This window comes from Plodia interpunctella, chromosome 24 (assembly GCF_027563975.2).
Source record: "Plodia interpunctella isolate USDA-ARS_2022_Savannah chromosome 24, ilPloInte3.2, whole genome shotgun sequence".
Classification (NCBI taxonomy): Eukaryota; Metazoa; Arthropoda; class Insecta; order Lepidoptera; family Pyralidae; genus Plodia; species Plodia interpunctella.
In genome coordinates this window covers 664,495-683,120 of record NC_071317.1, presented here as the reverse complement: position 1 = coordinate 683,120, position 18,626 = coordinate 664,495, and the positions used below count along the sequence as shown (strand labels likewise).

General features: G+C 34.1%; 4 protein-coding genes across 4 annotated transcripts; 2 read left to right on the top strand and 2 right to left on the bottom strand.

Annotated features, from left to right (window-relative positions):
- The first annotated feature begins 300 nt into the window (after window positions 1-300).
- On the top strand, window positions 301-8,253 carry LOC128680316 (biorientation of chromosomes in cell division protein 1-like 1). Its single transcript, XM_053763367.2, has 5 exons — window positions 301-540; window positions 2,180-2,340; window positions 2,755-6,113; window positions 6,999-7,097; window positions 7,970-8,253. Exons 1-5 carry the CDS (start codon window positions 454-456, stop codon window positions 8,140-8,142), a joined length of 3,879 nt encoding a protein of 1,292 aa, XP_053619342.1. The 5' UTR covers window positions 301-453; the 3' UTR covers window positions 8,143-8,253.
- Window positions 8,254-13,166: 4,913 nt separating this feature from the next.
- SdhB (Succinate dehydrogenase, subunit B (iron-sulfur)) lies at window positions 13,167-14,488 on the bottom strand. Its single transcript, XM_053763369.2, has one exon. It carries the CDS (start codon window positions 14,285-14,287, stop codon window positions 13,439-13,441), a length of 849 nt encoding a protein of 282 aa, XP_053619344.1. The 5' UTR covers window positions 14,288-14,488; the 3' UTR covers window positions 13,167-13,438.
- Window positions 14,489-14,620: 132 nt separating this feature from the next.
- Window positions 14,621-16,328, top strand: LOC128680317 (uncharacterized). Its single transcript, XM_053763368.2, has one exon. It carries the CDS (start codon window positions 14,769-14,771, stop codon window positions 16,287-16,289), a length of 1,521 nt encoding a protein of 506 aa, XP_053619343.1. The 5' UTR covers window positions 14,621-14,768; the 3' UTR covers window positions 16,290-16,328.
- Window positions 16,329-16,731: 403 nt separating this feature from the next.
- Window positions 16,732-17,381, bottom strand: mRpS18C (mitochondrial ribosomal protein S18C). Its single transcript, XM_053763365.1, has 2 exons — window positions 17,235-17,381; window positions 16,732-17,161 (listed from the first exon to the last, which is right to left on the bottom strand). Exons 1-2 carry the CDS (start codon window positions 17,269-17,271, stop codon window positions 16,788-16,790), a joined length of 411 nt encoding a protein of 136 aa, XP_053619340.1. The 5' UTR covers window positions 17,272-17,381; the 3' UTR covers window positions 16,732-16,787.
- Window positions 17,382-18,626: the final 1,245 nt, after the last annotated feature.

Below are 18,626 nucleotides of genomic sequence, written 5' to 3'. Positions count from 1 at the left end.
TAATGTAAGCAGTTTATAATTTTGCAAACTTGCTCGGCTCGATGTCGGTGACACATATGAAGCTTGCACACACATTATTGAGATGTCGTCGGCTGAAAAAGCAGGATGTTATTTAGTATTAATATAATTTTCAATATAAAATTTACTTATACAATAATTATTTCCTTCCCTACATATGCAAGCTTTTCATATTTTCAATACCTATATAGCTGCAACAATAAAAACTACAACTCGACTCGACTTAAGTTTGTCGATTTCAATTATTTTATAATGATATATTGCCCATCCCTATTATTCTTAGACGACTAGACGTGCGACTTTATTGGTGTGATTGTTCGATAAAGTTAATTTTGTAATTTCTATAGATTTAAATGCGATTTAATTAAATTGTTCATTGGCAAATGGTAGATTGATAATATTTTAATATTAATGTTTAAATAGTTTAGTTCTAAAATGACGCATATGCAATATCTTCCGGGCGATCCTCGAGTAGTAGATCAATTGGTGTATGAACTAAAATCTAGAGGAATATTCGATCAAGTGAGTGAATTATTCATCTATAAATACAAAAACAAAATAAGTACTCTTCTCTTAATGTTAAAAAAATAAATCATTTTAATATCTAATAATACTTACATCCTCCAAATCAATCATTAGATAGATCCTGTAATTCATTAAATTTTGTCCAAATCTTAAGCAAATTACAACAGATTGTGCATTTGTAACTAACATACAGTCCGTCTATTTGTAATACTTTACTACAAATATGAAATATTTCAATTTTGCAACAATTTTAGGGTATTCAAATCATTCACTGAAACTAAAATGGAGAATATTGATCTACAAAAACTTTGTTCTTGTTTTATCTATTGTATATATGTATTGGTACAAAAACCATTCAGCCATATAAAATCTCAACAAACATTTTATCTTTGTAGATAATAATGTAAATAGGAACATAAAATAGGCATATTAGGTTAGACTAATCTTTTTGTAATTTAGGTGTTTGAAGATTATGTGGAGTTGTTGTAGTATAACAATTATATTATGCTTAATTTGTTGATAAAAGAGATTGCTAGGTTTTTGTTATGATAGGTCATAGGATAAAGACAGTAAACCTTGCAAAACATCGATGTAGAAAATTATGTCTCTTGAGACAGATTGCTATATAAAATGTGGTCATACATATCATAGTTAGTTTAAGTCAATTTTCAGTATTAGTTTTGGGACTAAATAGGGAAATTAAAATCTTATATTTTATAATAAACTAGATGTTGCCCGGGGCTTCGCTCCCATTGGAATTTTGATATAAAATATAGCCTATAGCAATCTTGTATAATGTATCTTTCTAATGATGAAAGAATTTTTTAAATCAGTTCCATAGTTTCGGAAATTACCCACCTCAAACATACAAAGTCACAAACTCACAAATGCTTACCTCTTTATAATAATAGTATAGATTATGAAAATAGACTTATAAAGATCAGTTGAGAAAATAGACTTATAAAAATCAGTTCCATAGTTTCGAAAATTACCTACCTCAAACATACAAAGTCACAAACTCACAAATGCTTACCTCTTTATTATAATAGTATAGATTATGAAAATAGACTTATAAAGATAATAAAATCTGGAATCAAGATAAAAATTCAAAAGCTCAAAAGTCCTCTGTGTTTCTATTTCCATACCCTGGTTACTTAGTTTATAATCATAGTAATTAACCAATGAGCAGATGCAAATGTACTGGTCAAACAATATTTATTGTGTCTCGATTCTGCACAATTGATGGGTTAATTGTTTTGTACTTTGTTAACTTCATGAAATTACATGATTACAACCCACTTTTATATTAAGTTACACAAAAAGTAATATTATATGAGCGAAAAAAGTTCATCTTGCAATGCATGGGGTATGTGGTGAAACCCAAACATTAGTTATAATTATTTATTTCTATATAACAAAAAAATTAGGCGAAATTTTCCGCCCCCTAGACTCCAGCTCAATTAGCCTACTGGTAAATCCACCTTTGGCCATTAATATGTGTGTTAATGGGAACTGATATGTCTCATTATTTTTAAAGTGTATTGAAATGAAAATAAATTGATTCTTTCTTATTGTTTTCGTAAATGTCTCATATTTTCGTATGACTCATCGAAATTTAATTTTTTTTCACTTGCAGTTTCGAAAAGAATGTATATCAGACGTGGACACAAGGCCTGCGTACCAGAACTTGCGGCAGCGCGTGGAAACCTCTGTGGCGACCTTCCTCGCTCGCCAGGTCTGGAAGCCGGACCTCAACAAGAACCAACTGAGGGAGAAGCTAAGGAAACATATACTCGAGTGAGTTTAATATCTTTTTTTATTGCACCGTGAGCAAATGAGACAGAAAGAGTTTTAGCTTGAAAATAAAGAGGCATATTGAAGCTGTATCTTTTTCATCTTCACATTTCCGATTGCATCTGCTGCTATGAAGCCGCGAAACCCGAGGTCAGTGTAAAAATAAACCGTAAAGTTGTGAAGGTTTAGGCTGTGATTTTACAACTAGCCGCTGCCTGACATCTGTCGCAATAATAGCATACACAAAGAAGGATCTTGTGTATGCTATTATTGTTATCATAGAACATACACGGGAGGATATGGAGTGATTTTATTCTTAGGCGGAACCACACTATTATACATTGGTTTCAAACAAGTGTAAAAACTAATATTTTAACTTATAATATCTCACTAAATTATTATTTTCTTATATTGCAGTGGCAATTACCTAGAGCAAGGAGTAGAAAGAATTGTTGACCAAGTGGTCAATCCAAAAGTGGCCTCAGTGTTCATACCACAAGTCGAAGATTTAGTTTATGACTTCTTTGGAATTCCCAAAAAGAAGTCTACTCCTACCCCAGAAACTTCAAATGGGAAATTAAACGAGAATGACCTTTTGCCTACAGATTTAGAAGCGGTCAGTCCTGGATCAGTTAAAAGTCATGATGATAAAACAGAAATTATGGACACAGATGAAGTTAATGATAAAATGGAAGTAGATGATGATGAGAAAAAAATTCAAGCAAAAGAAGAAAACTCTGAAGCTGATACAGATAAAGTAGAATTGCAAGATACAAATATGTCTATAGCAAGTGAATTTGCATCAAATGACTCTAACAGTATCGATAAAATAGCGATTCCGTTGCCATCAGAAGAAATCAAAATTGAAAACATACCACCACCTGATAATAGCCCTCCCAAGGCACCCAAAGTAGAATTAGATGGAATTGAGTTACCTAAAGAGCCTATTGCATCTACTGATATTCCACTGCCCGACGAAATACCTAATCCTGATAAAGAACACTTTTTCAAGCCAATAAATGCGAACAGTGATGACGATTCAAGCTCTGATTCCTCATTGAGAAGAAATATGTCTCCCATAACACCCATAAGGAATTTCAATAATGAAAATTCCTGTGACGCTCAACAAGCTTTTGAAGACGAAAACACGGAAAAAACTGATGAAATCAAAGAGCCTAGTACGTTTAGATTTACAATTGAAAATAAATCGCCAAAAGATAATGTAGACGAAAGCAAAGAAAAGAAGGTTGACCCGGAACAAACAGCTTTGTCTTACCAATTTAATAATCAAGTTAATATAAATAATTTCAATACTCCCTTGTACGACGATAGTTCAAATAGCAATCTTTTGCATATAGATTATGAAAGCGATGCTAACAGCAAAACAAATAATCACGAAAATAAGGTTCCTGAAGTAGAGAACAGTGAAGAATCCAAGAAGGAAAAGAAAACCGATGACAAAAAGAGTTCCCATAGGGCCTCTCACCATTCTAGAGACTCCAATAGACATTCTAGTAGCAAAGACAGACGGTCTGATTCAAAGCATTCAACTTCTAGGGACAACAGCAGACATGATAGAAAGACATCGTCCAAAGATGATCATAAATCTAAATCAAGTTCCAAAGATGAGTCTAAGGATAAAAGTGACAAGAAGGAAAACAGAGATAGTAGGGAATCCTCTAAACACAGGAGCTCTCATAAGAGTTCCTCTTCTAGTCATAGAGATTCCAAATCTCATAAAAGCTCCAGTTCAAGTTCGAGTCAAAGACATTCTTCTTCAAGTAAACATTCTGATGAGAAGAAATCATCTTCTTCATCCAGTCACAAGGAAAAATCTGAGAGAAGCTCAGACAAATCTAAAGATTCTAAAGAAAAATCTTCAAGAGATTCCAAATCTAGTTCTCATAGATCTGATAAAGATAGAAAAAGTAGCAGAGAGAGTAGCAAAAGCAAACATGAAGATAAAGACAAAAAGAAAGAAAAGAAAGAGACAGATGATCACTATAGTGTATCTGGAAGAGGAAATAATAATCGTCGATCAACTGACAGGGATTCTAATGATGGTAGCTCATCATCGAAGGGGTCAAATCATCCGTCTAGCTCTAAATCTTCAGAGAGTAAGAAAGACAGCAAAACCACTTCAAAATCTGATACAACATCGACTAGTAGCGATTCAACTAGTCCCAGTGACAAAGAACTCGTGTTGAATGGAGTTGAGAGTGAGAACAAAAAAGATGTCAAACAATCTAAAGTAGTAAGAGTTGATACACATTTGGAAGTGCCCATAAGTGCACCGCCCAGACTACCTTTTGTACCAGACGTTACTTTGAAGAAACCTAAATTCGCTGAGAATATGCATCAGGCTAGAAAACTGATGAAAATGCGCAAATTTTTGGATGAAGAACAGAAGAGAATGAACCAAGAAGCCGCTTTGCTCCTAGAGTTTCAAGCAAACGTCAGGCCAAGTTTGAGTCAAGTGTATTCAAGTATACCCGGCCCTGAGCTAGAATTTGCGTGCATTACGAATGCTGTGAAGATGGTTGTTGGTGAAAATTATTCAGAATCTGAAAATGAACAACGCAACCTTCAAAATGGAGAAGTCAGTGACCCAGCAAGAGATACAAGAAATGATGCTCTCATTGAAATATTGACTGCAGCACAACAAGTAGATAATAATGAAGAAACATCTACATTGCAGTTGGAAAGAGATTTAACTGGCTCTAACGATGTCAAACAAGAGGAAATAGACACAGATAAAAAAGCAAAAGTCCAACAGCCGGAAACCGTCGAAAAAATAACTACTCCTGAATCTGCGAAGATGGAAATACGTCCAGACGTTAATGATCAATTTCATTTGGATGAAGTGAAGATAGGGGATTATAAAGTTAGTGAAATAAATGAAATTATAGGAGTGCCTGATGCTAGCAATACTTATGATTACACAGACAATACTGAAGAAAACCAAAACACTATTGTAGAAGAAAAACCAATAACACATGACAATTTAGATAAAGATGAATATAATAAAGATACTAAAAAACCTCCAGAATACTTCGAAGTAACTGTCATAACTGAGGAATTATCTGAAACCGAAGAAACTGACAAATGTAAGAATATACATGAGGAGATAAGAAAACACGCTTTGCTCGAATGCAGAGACGAAAACCTACTAGAATACTTTGGTGAAGGCGAGAAATATAACGCAGAAATTGAAAGGGACAGATTTAGCAAGTTTCTAAACAATTTTACGGACAAAGTCGACAGAAGCAAAATGTATTTAGTAAACTGTGATACTTACGAAGAGAATTTGATCAAAGAAGTCGCAAGCAACCACGGCGATTATGAAATAGTGAATTATTACAAAAATGGCCATTTCAAATTATGCAAAAATGTTGTCAAGGATTTGAATATATCCGATGAAGTCGCTTTACCCGTAGACAGTGATTTCGAAAGACCACCTATATTTAGCCCGGTTAAATCTGAATGTTCCTTTGAATTAACAAGCGATTATGATGCAAAATTAGAAGAAATGGCAAAAAAGACATCTAGGCAGGAAATAATGGAGATTATACTTGGCAGCGCTGTAGACGAGTCGCCAAATAAAATGCCTAAGATAGATTACTGTATGGAGTCTAGTATTGTGAATGAGGATAACTCATTGAAGAGGAAATTGGATCTGGAAGTTGAGTGTTTAGTAAACAATAACCGGCCAGTTTTGACGCCGAATAAAATAAGAAAGTTCAGTGGATCAGATCAGATTACGTCTACGACTGAAGGTGAGTGGTTTCCTTTAATTTGATTATGTTTTATTAAAAATGTTGTACGATAAATGTCGCGGATGTCGTACGATAAATCATGACAATGACATTTCTAATAGGGTCGGATGTCAGGCTGACTAGCCTTTTACGACTGTAAAATCACAGCTGAATCTTAAAATTTGAAAGTATTTTCACGACAACCGCGGGCTTCGGCACTTCACCGCCGCGAATTAAACTGGGAACACGCAATGGTGAGAGTTTTAAGTATATTGCAGACTAGATGTTGCCCGGGGCTTCGCTCACGTGGGAATTTTCAGATAAAATATAGACTTTATCAATCTTGGTATCTTTTACCTTTCTAAAAGTGAAATATTTTTTGAAATCGGTTTGGTAGTTTCGGAGATTACCCGCCTCGAACTGACAAACCCCCTAAACGCTTACCTATTTATAATAATGGTATAGATACATTAAATTATGTTTATATCTGTACCTTACTAGGTAGACAGAGCCAACAGTTGCAAAACTTGCCCACGTTTAGCTGGTTAACCGTATCGCGTAAAAAGTATCTACAGATACTATTCAATTAATTGACTTTTACAATGAGTAGATGCAACACCTATATATTGGATGGCTGAAATCTTGTTTTGAAAGATTTCACGCGGGCGAATCCCTTCTGGCATGATAGCGACCAACACTGTTCAAATGAGTTTCTTTCGGCATTTTCTTCTCAGCAGTGGTCGTTCCGAAATGTCAGTAGTTTGTGGCTTTGGTAAATATTATTTAATTTGACGTGAAAAAGTGCCTGAGAAGGCCTAATTTCTGAATAAATTATTTGATTTTGATTTTTGATGTCGTAAGTTGCGGGCAACAGCTTGAATACAATACATATTTGTTAATTCTCAGAGAATGAAGAGAGAAGCAACAACAGCATGACAGCAAGCGTGAGGTCCAAGTACCTGGGGCGGGCCAAGAGGGTCGGCCTCCCGAGGCCCAAGAGGACTAGTGAGTATTTTTGTTGGCACTCGTATATCTGTAGTGGGCACGGTGGAAATGGCTACTTGGCTGGGTATAAACATAAATACTTAAAGGTAGTTACGCTTAACTACGCTTTACTGGGTTTTATTTTTCAGATTGGCCTGGGTCTTGGATGTATTTTATATTTATTTAAGTACTAGATGTTGCCCGGGGCTTCGTTCCCGTGGGAATTTTGAGATAAATTCTTGGATTGAAAGTTCTGATGGTGAAAGAATTTTTAAAATCGGTTCAGTAGTTTCGGAGATTACCCACTTCAAACATACAAACTCACAAACGCTTACCTCTTTATAATAATAGTACAGATTTATATAACCAAACACAATAATAAAATGGCACTTTAATTAATCAATTTTTTTGTTCTCTTTAAATTATGTTAGGAATTCATTTTGACTTCACAATTGGTGACGTCATAGCACAGCACTGTCATACGAGCTCCATATATAGTTTTAGTTTTGGACATTAGAAAAAAGTATATGATTCAATTAGTTGGAAATTAGCCAATTTTCGAACTCGTAATACATACATATTATCACGCCTGTTCAAAATTTTCAAACTGGAAATTAACTTTAATTTGCAAGAGCACTGTACAATCTGATGCTTCAGTGTAACAATACAAGAATATGTTGCAATATGTAGGTACAGTGAAATTGCGGACGCTGGGCTCCGACGGTCAACGGCCGAGGAAGTAACCGGGATAACGCTCGGATAGATAGTTATAATTATCATAAACAAGTGCGAAGTGTTTGCTAATCTAATACATCAGGCGTTGTCCTGCACATATAGTTTTATAGTCTTTGATTGATGCTGATTGAACATGAACATTCTTTTTTTCATTTCAGCACTCCCAAACAGTCCGTCAAGCGACAAATCCGTTGAGAACTATGAGCAAAATAGGCCAACACCGAACGGAAAACTGAAGTCACCAGCACCCCGCAAAGTGCAGAGGTACGACACATCAGACCTGTACAAACCTAAATTACATTATCTATCTAGACGGAATAATATCAGTTAGGCAAGTGTTTTGTGTTATAAATATATACATGTATGTGTTGTGAAAATATAATCAAATTTAAATTTTTTGTCAAATATCAAGCTGGTAATAAATATGAGATGTTGAAGATCATATAAGAATATTTTCAGGATTATACAATAATTTCACGATTATTATATAATTAATAACTCCGATTTCATAACTTCAAAAATTACTATAAATAATCTGAATGAGGAAATTTAAAAAAACAAAATATTTTATTTAATAAATATAAATCTTCTTTCCTCCTATAATTTTTTTGAAGGGAAAGTTCTGACAGATGTGGGTGAGGAAATTTTAAGAAATTACCAAATCCTAATACAAATGAAATACCTGTACATAATAACATTGAACGGGAATGTTTTTATTTATTTATTTAAACTACAACAGCCATTTTTAAAAATAATTTACAGTTCTTAATTAACACATATCCGGCCAAAAAGTTGTTCACAAAATTAACAATATAAAACACCTTAAACCAACATTTTCATGAAATGACTAATAGTGTCCAAAAGCAACAGTGTAATAAAAAAAAGTTTTTGCTTTTGGTGTAAAAATAATACCAATCATAAGTCTAAAAATTATTTGACGACCTCGGTGGCGCAGTGGTAAGGTTCTTGCCACTGAACCGACAGGTCCCGGGTTCGACCCCCGGTTGGGTCATGATGGAAAATGATCTTTTTCTGATTGGCCCGGGTCTTGGATGTTTATCTATATATGTATTTGTTATAAAATATAGTATCGTTGAGTTAGTATCCCATAACACAAGTCTCGAACTTACTTTGGGGCTAGCTCAATCTGAGTGATTTGTCCTAATATATTTATTTATTTATTTAAAAAACCTCAAGCGTTCGAAACTGCACAGCGCACTTTTGAAAAAACTAAGTAGGTTAGAATGCATATACATGTAAATAAAAAATGTATAGGGTTCAATTCACAAAGAGTTAAATAAAAGTTCCTTTTAAAATATAAACAGGATTATCAAGTTTCGTTACGAAATCGTTATCAAATGATCAACGCCAGGGGCTGATGGTGGTTTAGAAATTATACCAAGGTGTTCGGGTCTAATGACCTTGGTACTCAGTGACAAGATAAATACAGGGTACAGGGTGTTATAAAATACATATATACGAAGTTGTAAGATACGGTAATGTGCGTAGCTCCTTTATGCGAAGTATTGAAATTAAAAAAATAGACGTCACTCGCGTCCAGTGCCCGCTCCACACGTCGAACAGTTCGCCAAACTTTGTCGGATTCGGTATACATTGCTGGTTTTTCATTAGCGGATTCGGTATACATTGCTGGTTTTTCATTAGCGGATTCGGTATACATTGCTGGTTTTTCATTAGCGGATTCGGTATATATTGCGGTAAATAAAAGCACTCATACTAACTACGCAATGTTCACACATTGACGGCATGTGTCCGAGTTCGGCGACAGTGTGGAGCTGGTATAAAGAATACAAAAATCTTCCGAGCAGCCTATTTAAAAATGTTAATATTAACTTGAAAATTCTCTTCTTGAAAATGTTAATATTAACTTGAAACTTCTCTACTTGAAAGGTGTCGTATCTTGTCACTTCGAAAGTTATTTTGTAACACCTGTATATTTGATCCTGTATAAATAATCATATAAATTAATTATTATTATAAATAATATGTATATAAATATTTTTCTAGTGTCCTAAAAACTTAATCTTTTTTCTTCGATTAGTATACTAATGCATATATATAAATTAATGGTATTGTTATGTGAATTCTATTTCATGTCTTTAATCCGCCTTTATATAATTACCACAATTTTTTTGCGTCTGAAGAGGGTTCCTCCCTGCTCACTATCACATTTTTATCAATTTCTTTTAATTATCGTAAAATTAATGTCAGATGCCTTTAGGCGACTTGAATAACATCTAAAACTAGTGTTAGCAATAACATACTCAATAAGAAGAAGAATTCATTGCCAAAAATAAAAAAAACACAGGAGATAATGCTGCACTAGATAAACTGCATGCATATATTGGATAGAATTCGGTATAGTTTTCCATTATATAGTAGATACTGGTGTTGCCGCTTGATAGTCTATCGATTGACTATCGATAATTGTGTAAAAGCAATAGTATCGATAGATTTATCGACGAGTGTCGATATTATCGATAGCTTCGTCACCGCAAATACTATCGACACGCGATAACACTACCGATAGTATCCAAGCCCAATGTCGAATGCACCTTCGATAGTAATAATTTCGATATTGACATTTTAAATTTGAATTTGACGACCTCGGTGGCGCAGTGGTAAAGTTCTTGCCACTGAACCGAGAGGTCCCGAGTTCGATCCCCAGTCGGGTCATGATGGAAAATGATCTTTTTCTGATTGGCCCGGGTCTTGGATGTTTATCTATATATGTATTTGTTATAAAATATAGTGTGATTTGTCCTAATATATTTATTATTTATTTATTTATTTAATAATGATGTATATTCGTCCTCCTAATTTTTAATATATGTGTAAGACCTATATTGGTTAATTGACGTCCTTGGAGAAAAGTGAAGTTTGTCGCGCCGCTTCTTCTTCACCTGCGCTTTGGAAGCCGGCAGTAGACTTAGTTTAAGTAATTTTTTTGACGTCAATAAGTGATGTATATCATCCTAAATTGAATAAAGAATTTTGAATTGATAGTATTGAGTATATAGATACTATTGTACCAAACTAAACTGTCGATACTATCGACACTAGTATCGATAGGCATATCGATATTATAGACTTCCGAGGTCACCTATCGATAGTTCGGCAACAGAATCATTTTGATTGTGATTCTGGTGGCTTTCATTTACTATTTATCAAACATTGTCCAATAGAAAACAATAATACTTTCTTATAAAATCAATTAACTAGTGTAACATAATCTCCTGTGGTATGATTTAAGCGTTCGCTATTAATTATTAATTTAAAATAAATTTATAAAAGTGTAATGGTGGTCATAGTGTGCGGTTTGGTCCAGTCCCAGCGTCTATAAATGTAACCATTATAATTTAGAACAGTGATTAACATAATTAAGACAGATTCTTGATGTTATAATACATTCTATTATAAAGGGTATCTTAAAAGTGTACCTAGTAATAATATCCTATACCTTTTAAGTAGGTTTTAGATGTAATGTTTCACTTGTGCAATGGTGATAGTCGCTTTTGCAAAGTCTGGCCAACTTAAAATTCTTTAACGCCATTTTTATAAATTTCTTTTATTTATCAGCGAAAAATAAATATTTAAAGGACTATAAAGAATATTTCGAAATGGTGGTCAAAATTCGTATAATCAACTGTGACCACATTTTCAAATGCAAGACTTCAAATAAAACTATTTATTGAGGGTGGTATAATTAGTCAAATCAAATCTTTTTTATTTTTTGCTAAGAAATAAAAGGGATTATTAAAAACTAGATTTTGCCCGCGTGAATTTCTCTGCGAAAGCGGAATAGACATGATTTTTATACAAACTTTCACCCCCCATTATAGACGTTTAAGGTTGATTTTTGAAAAATAAAATAGCCTATGTTTGAACGGGGTTCTTTAACTACATGCATACCAAATTTCATCAAAATCGGTCAAGCGGTTTAGCCGTGAAAGCTGAATAGATAGACTTTCGCATTTATAATATTAGTATATATGTGTTGGTGGCGCTAGTGTGCTGTTAGATAGGGAGAAAAGTAGCGAAATTAAACCCGTGATTATTTAGTTGTAATAAAACGTTTTTTGTTGTTTTTTTTTTCTTGTTTTGAAGTCCTAGGCAGAGGTCAAAGCGCGCGCTAAGGCTCATCTATATACCAGTCCTAAGTGCTATAGAAGGCATGTGATATATAAACCCATAGATTTAGAAATTGTCGACACAAAAATGTCTCATGGCGTCTATGCCGACATTATCGGCGAACTCGGATGCCTCTGCGATAAAACTTACATTATGTAGTTTGTGACCTTTTTTAACGCAAGGACCAAACCAGCAATGTACGTCGAAACAACCAAATTTTGCGATATTTTAGCCGATAGTGTATGGTGTTGTTGGCCAGAATCTGTGATTCAGATATTGTTACAACTGGATTTGTTATACTGGGATTGTACTGTATATGATATGAGAAATATATGAGATTTTAATTACAAATTGTTTCTTTAAAATGCCCTTACATTAGAATATAGTTGAGGGAAAATGGCAATTCGGATTTTTAGGGATCCGTAGCGAAATGGCAAGTATCGAACACATCGATTGGCGTATTTACCTTTTATGGTAAGTGCAAGCAATTCAATTTCAGATTTTTTTTAGATAATCCAAGAGCTAGATCCCAGCTAATATTAATAATAACGAAAGCATGATTATTACCTATTTTCGAAGCGGTCTAGTAGTCAAGACTTTCCGCCTGTGATCGAAAGGTCCTAGGTTCGAATCCTACTCGCGCCACATGAGTTTGTAGTTTTCATAGACAGTTTGCGTAATCGATTACTTGCCGCTAGACGCAGTAGGTATAGGTAGTCGTAAAAAGTAATGTCAGATATCTTTAGGTGACTTGGATAAAATCTGACACTAGTGTTAACTATTAACACGTTCGATAACGAGAAATATCTCTTTATATACTCAACCAATAGGTAATATTTATACCTACCATTTTATTATTAGGAATACGGAAAAATATATAGGTTACCTTTTTCCAGAAAAATACTTTTTCCGTAGGAAATTGACGCGATGGGTTTAAATATATATAAATCAGCATGGCAAATAGATTTGTACAATAATAATGAACAAATACTGTACTAGTATCCATAACTACGTTATTTGATAATTTGATGCAATCATTTATTAATAACCACTTAATTAAGGAAAGTGATTACAGAGATAAACGGAAAAATACGAGGTTACGTAAATAAATATTCTTTATTCAAAACAAATCTTTTACAAATGTATAATCACAAGGAAATGAGAAATAAATATTGGATGTTGGATGAAATAAAAACTAACAACGAAATAATACTTTTTTAATTTCAGTTACACAGCTCCTTGTCAATACAGTATTTCACTTTTTCTTACTAAACTATCTTTGACTTATGTTAAAAAAAAAATTCATGATTTGAAATCAGAATCAGAAATTAGATTCAACTACTAAATGTCAGATTTATACAGCAGTTTCTTGCAAAGGTTATAACACCCTAACCTTTATAGAAACCTCTTGAGTACCCAGAATTACAAGTGCATTAGTTTTAATGTTAAGGTAACTACAGCAATGAATGGGTTGTTTAGTTGTGGGCTGCTTGCTTCTCGAGGCCTGCCGGGTCCATTATAGGCTTCTGTTTTTTGACAATACCAGAAAGAAGGGTCTTAATTTGTGCAATAGCTCTTCCTGGGTTCAATCCCTTGGGGCAAGTTCTCGTACAGTTCATGATAGTATGGCACCTATATACAGAGTAAGTGTCCTTCAATTTTGATAAACGCTTTTCTGTTTGGTCATCCCTAGAGTCGATAATCCATCTGTATGCTTGCATGAGGACTGCTGGTCCAAGATACTTGTCTCCATTCCACCAGTATGAAGGACAACTGGTGGAACAGCACGCACAGAGAACACATTCGTACAAACCATCCAATTTAGCTCTATCTTCGACATCCTGAAGCAGTTGGACTTCTTTTCCCTTTTCAGCCTCTTTTTCACGCTGAAGCCATGGTTCGATGGATTGGTATTGACGGTAGAAGTTAGTTAAGTCAGGAACCAGGTCTTTCACAACGTACATGTGAGGCAGAGGATAAATTTTAGATGGCTTTGAGAGATTTTGGTCTATATGACTGATGCAAGCCAAAGTGTTAATGCCATCGATGTTCATGGCGCACGAACCACAAACTCCTTCGCGGCAAGACCTCCTGAACGTAAGAGTCGGGTCAATTTCATTCTTAATCTTCAGCAATGCATCCAAAACCATAGGCGCGCAATCATCGAGGTCCACCTGGAAATTTTGGGTGTAAGGCTTTTTCTCCGGCTCGTCGGGGTTCCATCGGTAAATGGCGAAGGTCTTGACTCTCTTCCCAAGAGCTGATGACGTCGCGAAAGTGCGCAGCTGGCCGAAAGTGCCTGAAGTGAGCCTCAACAACGGCATTATGTAATGTTTTTGTTTACGAAAACAAATATAACTTTTACTTGGTACTCGACTCGCAAATCAAAAGCCAGGTCCTTTTCAGACTGCAGCGAATTATTTTTACCCAATATTGTAAAAAACAATTATTTTGAGCTAAAACAACACGCACCTTCTCCGTTCACAACTAAATCCAGAGACTATATTTTGACATTTGACATGACATGAAAGACGTGACAGTTGGTTGACCCTTTGCTTTTTTTTTATCTAGGAAGAACCGAACGAAATACCTGTGATTTTATATCTGTGTCGCTACAAGCGCACACTGTGATGACGGCCATAATTGTCTATGGTGATTTAATATTTTTGGCGGGAAGTGGAAAATGAGATTAAATGTCAAAATAAAATAAATGTGTCTTTGTTAGTGTTTGGTTACTACTTGTAATCTTTTCAAAATTATTTCATTCTCAAGCTCACAGCAAAACTTGTCGCGAATCGCTCGGAAATGAAGAATGTTTCTTCATTGAAATCAAACAAAATTGATTCTCCCAAAACACCTGGAGGAATAAGTAAGTCTCTTCTTACTCCTTGCCGAAGAGTAGGGCTCTCTCGAAATTGGAGAAAAGGAGGACCGTCACCTTTCGTGTCTCCAATACCAGGCACTGAAACGACTGAGCAGGATGTACAGGCCAAACGAAAAATTGAAGATGTAGATTCAAGTGCCATTTGTGATGTAAACACTACTCCTATTCGTAATGTTGAATTTCAAAGAAGAAAGAAGTCAAAGATATTAAACGTGCAGCCTGAACCAACATCTCCAGTTCCTACTATCAGTGATCTACACGAAACAACCTCAAAAAATGTATCAACTGAAGTGATTCATGATGACAAATTACCAGCTGTTGCTGCATTGAAAGCTAAAAGTAGAATAAGTGTTCCAAAATCTCCAAAAGAAATATCTACTGAAAATACTCCCATTCAAACTTCTACAATAGAAGCCGATATTAAAGAAATCACAGAAATAACTCCTATAGTTAAATCTAAAAGCAAAAGTAGAAAGTTTACTTCACCATCGGCCAAAAATATCAAACTGGTATCTGATCAACCTAACCATAGTGTGAAAGATAAAGTAGCAAAACTAAATAGTAAGAATAAGTCAGTAAAACTAGAAGAGGATAAGAAAAGAAGTCCTGATAATCTGACAAAAGAGTGCATAGTGGTTATACAGAAGAAACTTTTTAAAGGTCAAGTTTTAGCATCCGATACAAATGAAAAAGAACAACAAGATACCTTGCAGACAATAGACTCTGATTCAGATGATCTCCCTTTGTGTCAGTTGAAAGATAATGAAGTCATTGCGAATGTTCTTGTAGAAAAACAAGAGAGCCCTGTGAAACACAAAGTAGAAAATTTGCAAATACAACCTAGAATATTAACATTAGACGATGATGATGATTTTATGGAAGATAATAAAATGAAAGTAAGAAAACTAGAAGATAAGACCACATCCACCACTAGCTTGAAGCAAAAATTGAAGCATAAACCAAAAGAGAATAAAATACCTGTAACAATTATAATTAAAGAGCCACAAACATCATCACAAAGTTCCGAAGATGATGACTTTGATTTCAATCAAAAAAGAACAATATTAATTAGAAAATCCTATGATAAAGTTACGAAACCAACAAAAGCAAAATCTACCGGTTCTATATCGCAAAAAGATATTGATGAATTGAAGTCTCGAATTGAGGTTAAAAAGAAATTGCTTCTGGCCAAAGCTATGAACAAGGACACGGAAGAATTGAGAGGACTTATAAAGAAATGGCAGAAAGGATGCCAAGATGCTCTGACAGAGTTGGTAGAAATAATGAGAAGTAAGTTTCCAGATAAACAGAGTATGGAGTTTTCGGAAGTGTTGAAAACTCTGAAAATCCCTTGTAATTTGGTTGGGTATGACGAGGACAATGATTGTTTTAATACTCCAGACGATGAGAGCATAGTTCTGGCTAAGTTCAATGATTTATAATTTCTATATGTTATTAATAAATAAATGTCTAAAATTGTTTGTTATTTTTCAATTTTACTATGAGTGTATAAAAGTGCAATTGCTATTGGAATGACATTGAAAGATTAAAATCCCTGATATAATATTAAATAATAAATATAAACTATTAGCCTTGGAAGGTATAGAACAGCTCATGAAGAAATGTGTGTTTAGAAAATGATTACTGCATGTAATCTAAGCACTTATTTTTTTAGTGTAGAAGGACCTACTGGCACATATCTTTCACATCTATAGGGACCTGTTCTCAAGATTATGCAAATCTTTTCTTAAATTACTACATATATGTAGTACTCAAACTCTAGATACATACTGCATGTAGAAAATGTATTCAGAATCAGAATATTGTAACATTCTAAATTATTAAGTAGGTAAGCAAATTGAAGGAAGTAAAAAAATAAAACCATTTTTTACTTTTCACAAATATTTTATTCTAACATACACTAATATACTACAAACGATCTAGAATCTATGTGATCTAATTGGGTTCTCGGGATCAAACAGCTTAGGGTCCTTTAGGAACACCTTATCTTTATAATAGTATGGCATCAATGCACAGTTTTGTGCCTTTGTAATTTCAGTCTCAACCAATGCCTGCTTCGCTTGGCACAGACCCGTGATGTGCCTGCCGTATATTCTACCAGTGTAAGGGCTTTGGAATTGGGAGAGGAGTCTGTAGTTCTTGTAGTTGGGTGTGATATTCAATTTACAGAGAATGCACTGCCGTGGTTCTTTCTTGAATGGGTTTTCTATATCCACAGGTTCGTCTTCGTTTTGTTTAGTATCAGTAGATGAAGGTCTGATGGTGGAAATAATAGCGCGATGTGTATTTACAACTGAAACAAAATGTTTTATTAAAATTTTGTTCTCGTGTTTTGTTTCTAGTCTTGCTATATTTATTGTACTTACTTAATTGCCGGGGTATTAACGTTTTTAACAATGCCATTTTTGAAAAACACAAGGCTGATATATTTTGAAATTAATGGAAATAAAGATTCTATTTTTGGTTGGATACCTACCTACAAAATAACCTAACCTTACAATGTCTCCATTCAAAGCTTATTCTCAGGTTTTGATGTTGAAGTTGACATAAAGGCTGACGTTTTCGTAAAGGTAGACTCTGACATAAAACGACATACATCCTTTACATTTTTTAAAGAGGTGATCCTCTTTAAAAAATGTAACATACTACCTGTTGCTCCGCCTGTGGTAGCCTGTGTTTGTATTAACTATATCTATTTCAAATTTCATTCATTCAAATCTGCCCAGTGGCTTAGGTTTGAAATCGTTGGTATTTATGTTATATAATAAGTATATAAAATACGACCGTTATACTGAGTCATAATTCTGAGCAACACGTACTATTATAAATGTGAAAGCTCGTTTATTTGTTCGTTCCTCTCACCTTAAAACGTGTGAAGATAGTCAGTGTCCTTTCTGTAAAAAACTATGAATATGATCATTCATTGAATCATTCAGGTATGTCTATCTGTGGCCATGCCAAATAGGCCCATGGAATTTATTACCTTAAATAAAACAATTTTTATTATGTAGGTATTATTTATTAATTACAAAAAGCAATTAATGTTAAAACGATAGGATTTTTTTTTAATTTGATGTGTAGGTATTGTATTTCTCATAAATACCTACGTAACACAAGTAAAATTTCAGGCCTTCTATTTATTTTTTTTACACAAATAGATAGAGCTGGCCCGCCAGGTAAATAATATTTAGTATGAAGTAATATTCAGCAAAACTTCTATCATTTCAGAACGACCACTGCTAAAAAGAAATACCGAAAGAAACTTATTTAATACTAGACATTGCCCGGGGCTTCGCTCCGTGGGAATTTTGAAATAGATAGCCTATAGCAATCTTGGACAATGTACTTTTCTTATGGTGAAAGATATTTGAAATCGGTTCGGTACTTTCGGAGATTACCCGCCTCAAACATACAAACTCACAAACGCTTACCTCTTTATAATAATAGTATAGACAAATGTTGTTCCATACTTAATAATATCATGCCAGAAGGGCTTACCATTTTTTTTATGTACTTATATTGTTATTTTTCAATAATATAAAAATGAAAGTACTTACACATTAATTACATGGTCAAAAGTTATACTTACGGAACCGTATTTGATCGAATGCCGATGAAAAAAAAATGCCATGATATCATTGTCTATATCTGTGTTTTTGCTATAAAACACAGTCAATGTTTTCTATTATAAACGAATTATACTTAATTATATGCGCACCTAGTATATATATTAACTCGATCATGCGTTCAAAGACATC

Coding starts and splice junctions, on each gene's coding strand:
- SdhB (XM_053763369.2), bottom strand. CDS start 14,287: ATGCCGTTGTTGAGGCTCACTTCAGGCACTTTCGGCCAGCTGCGCACT.
- LOC128680317 (XM_053763368.2), top strand. CDS start 14,769: ATGAAGAATGTTTCTTCATTGAAATCAAACAAAATTGATTCTCCCAAA.
- mRpS18C (XM_053763365.1), bottom strand. CDS start 17,271: ATGGCATTGTTAAAAACGTTAATACCCCGGCAATTAA. Junction 17,162..17,234: donor GTTAATACCCCGGCAATTAA/GTAAGTACAATA, acceptor ATTTTGTTTCAG/TTGTAAATACACATCGCGCT.
- LOC128680316 (XM_053763367.2), top strand. CDS start 454: ATGACGCATATGCAATATCTTCCGGGCGATCCTCGAGTAGTAGATCAA. Junction 6,114..6,998: donor GATTACGTCTACGACTGAAG/GTGAGTGGTTTC, acceptor GTTAATTCTCAG/AGAATGAAGAGAGAAGCAAC. Junction 7,098..7,969: donor CCCGAGGCCCAAGAGGACTA/GTGAGTATTTTT, acceptor TTTTCATTTCAG/CACTCCCAAACAGTCCGTCA.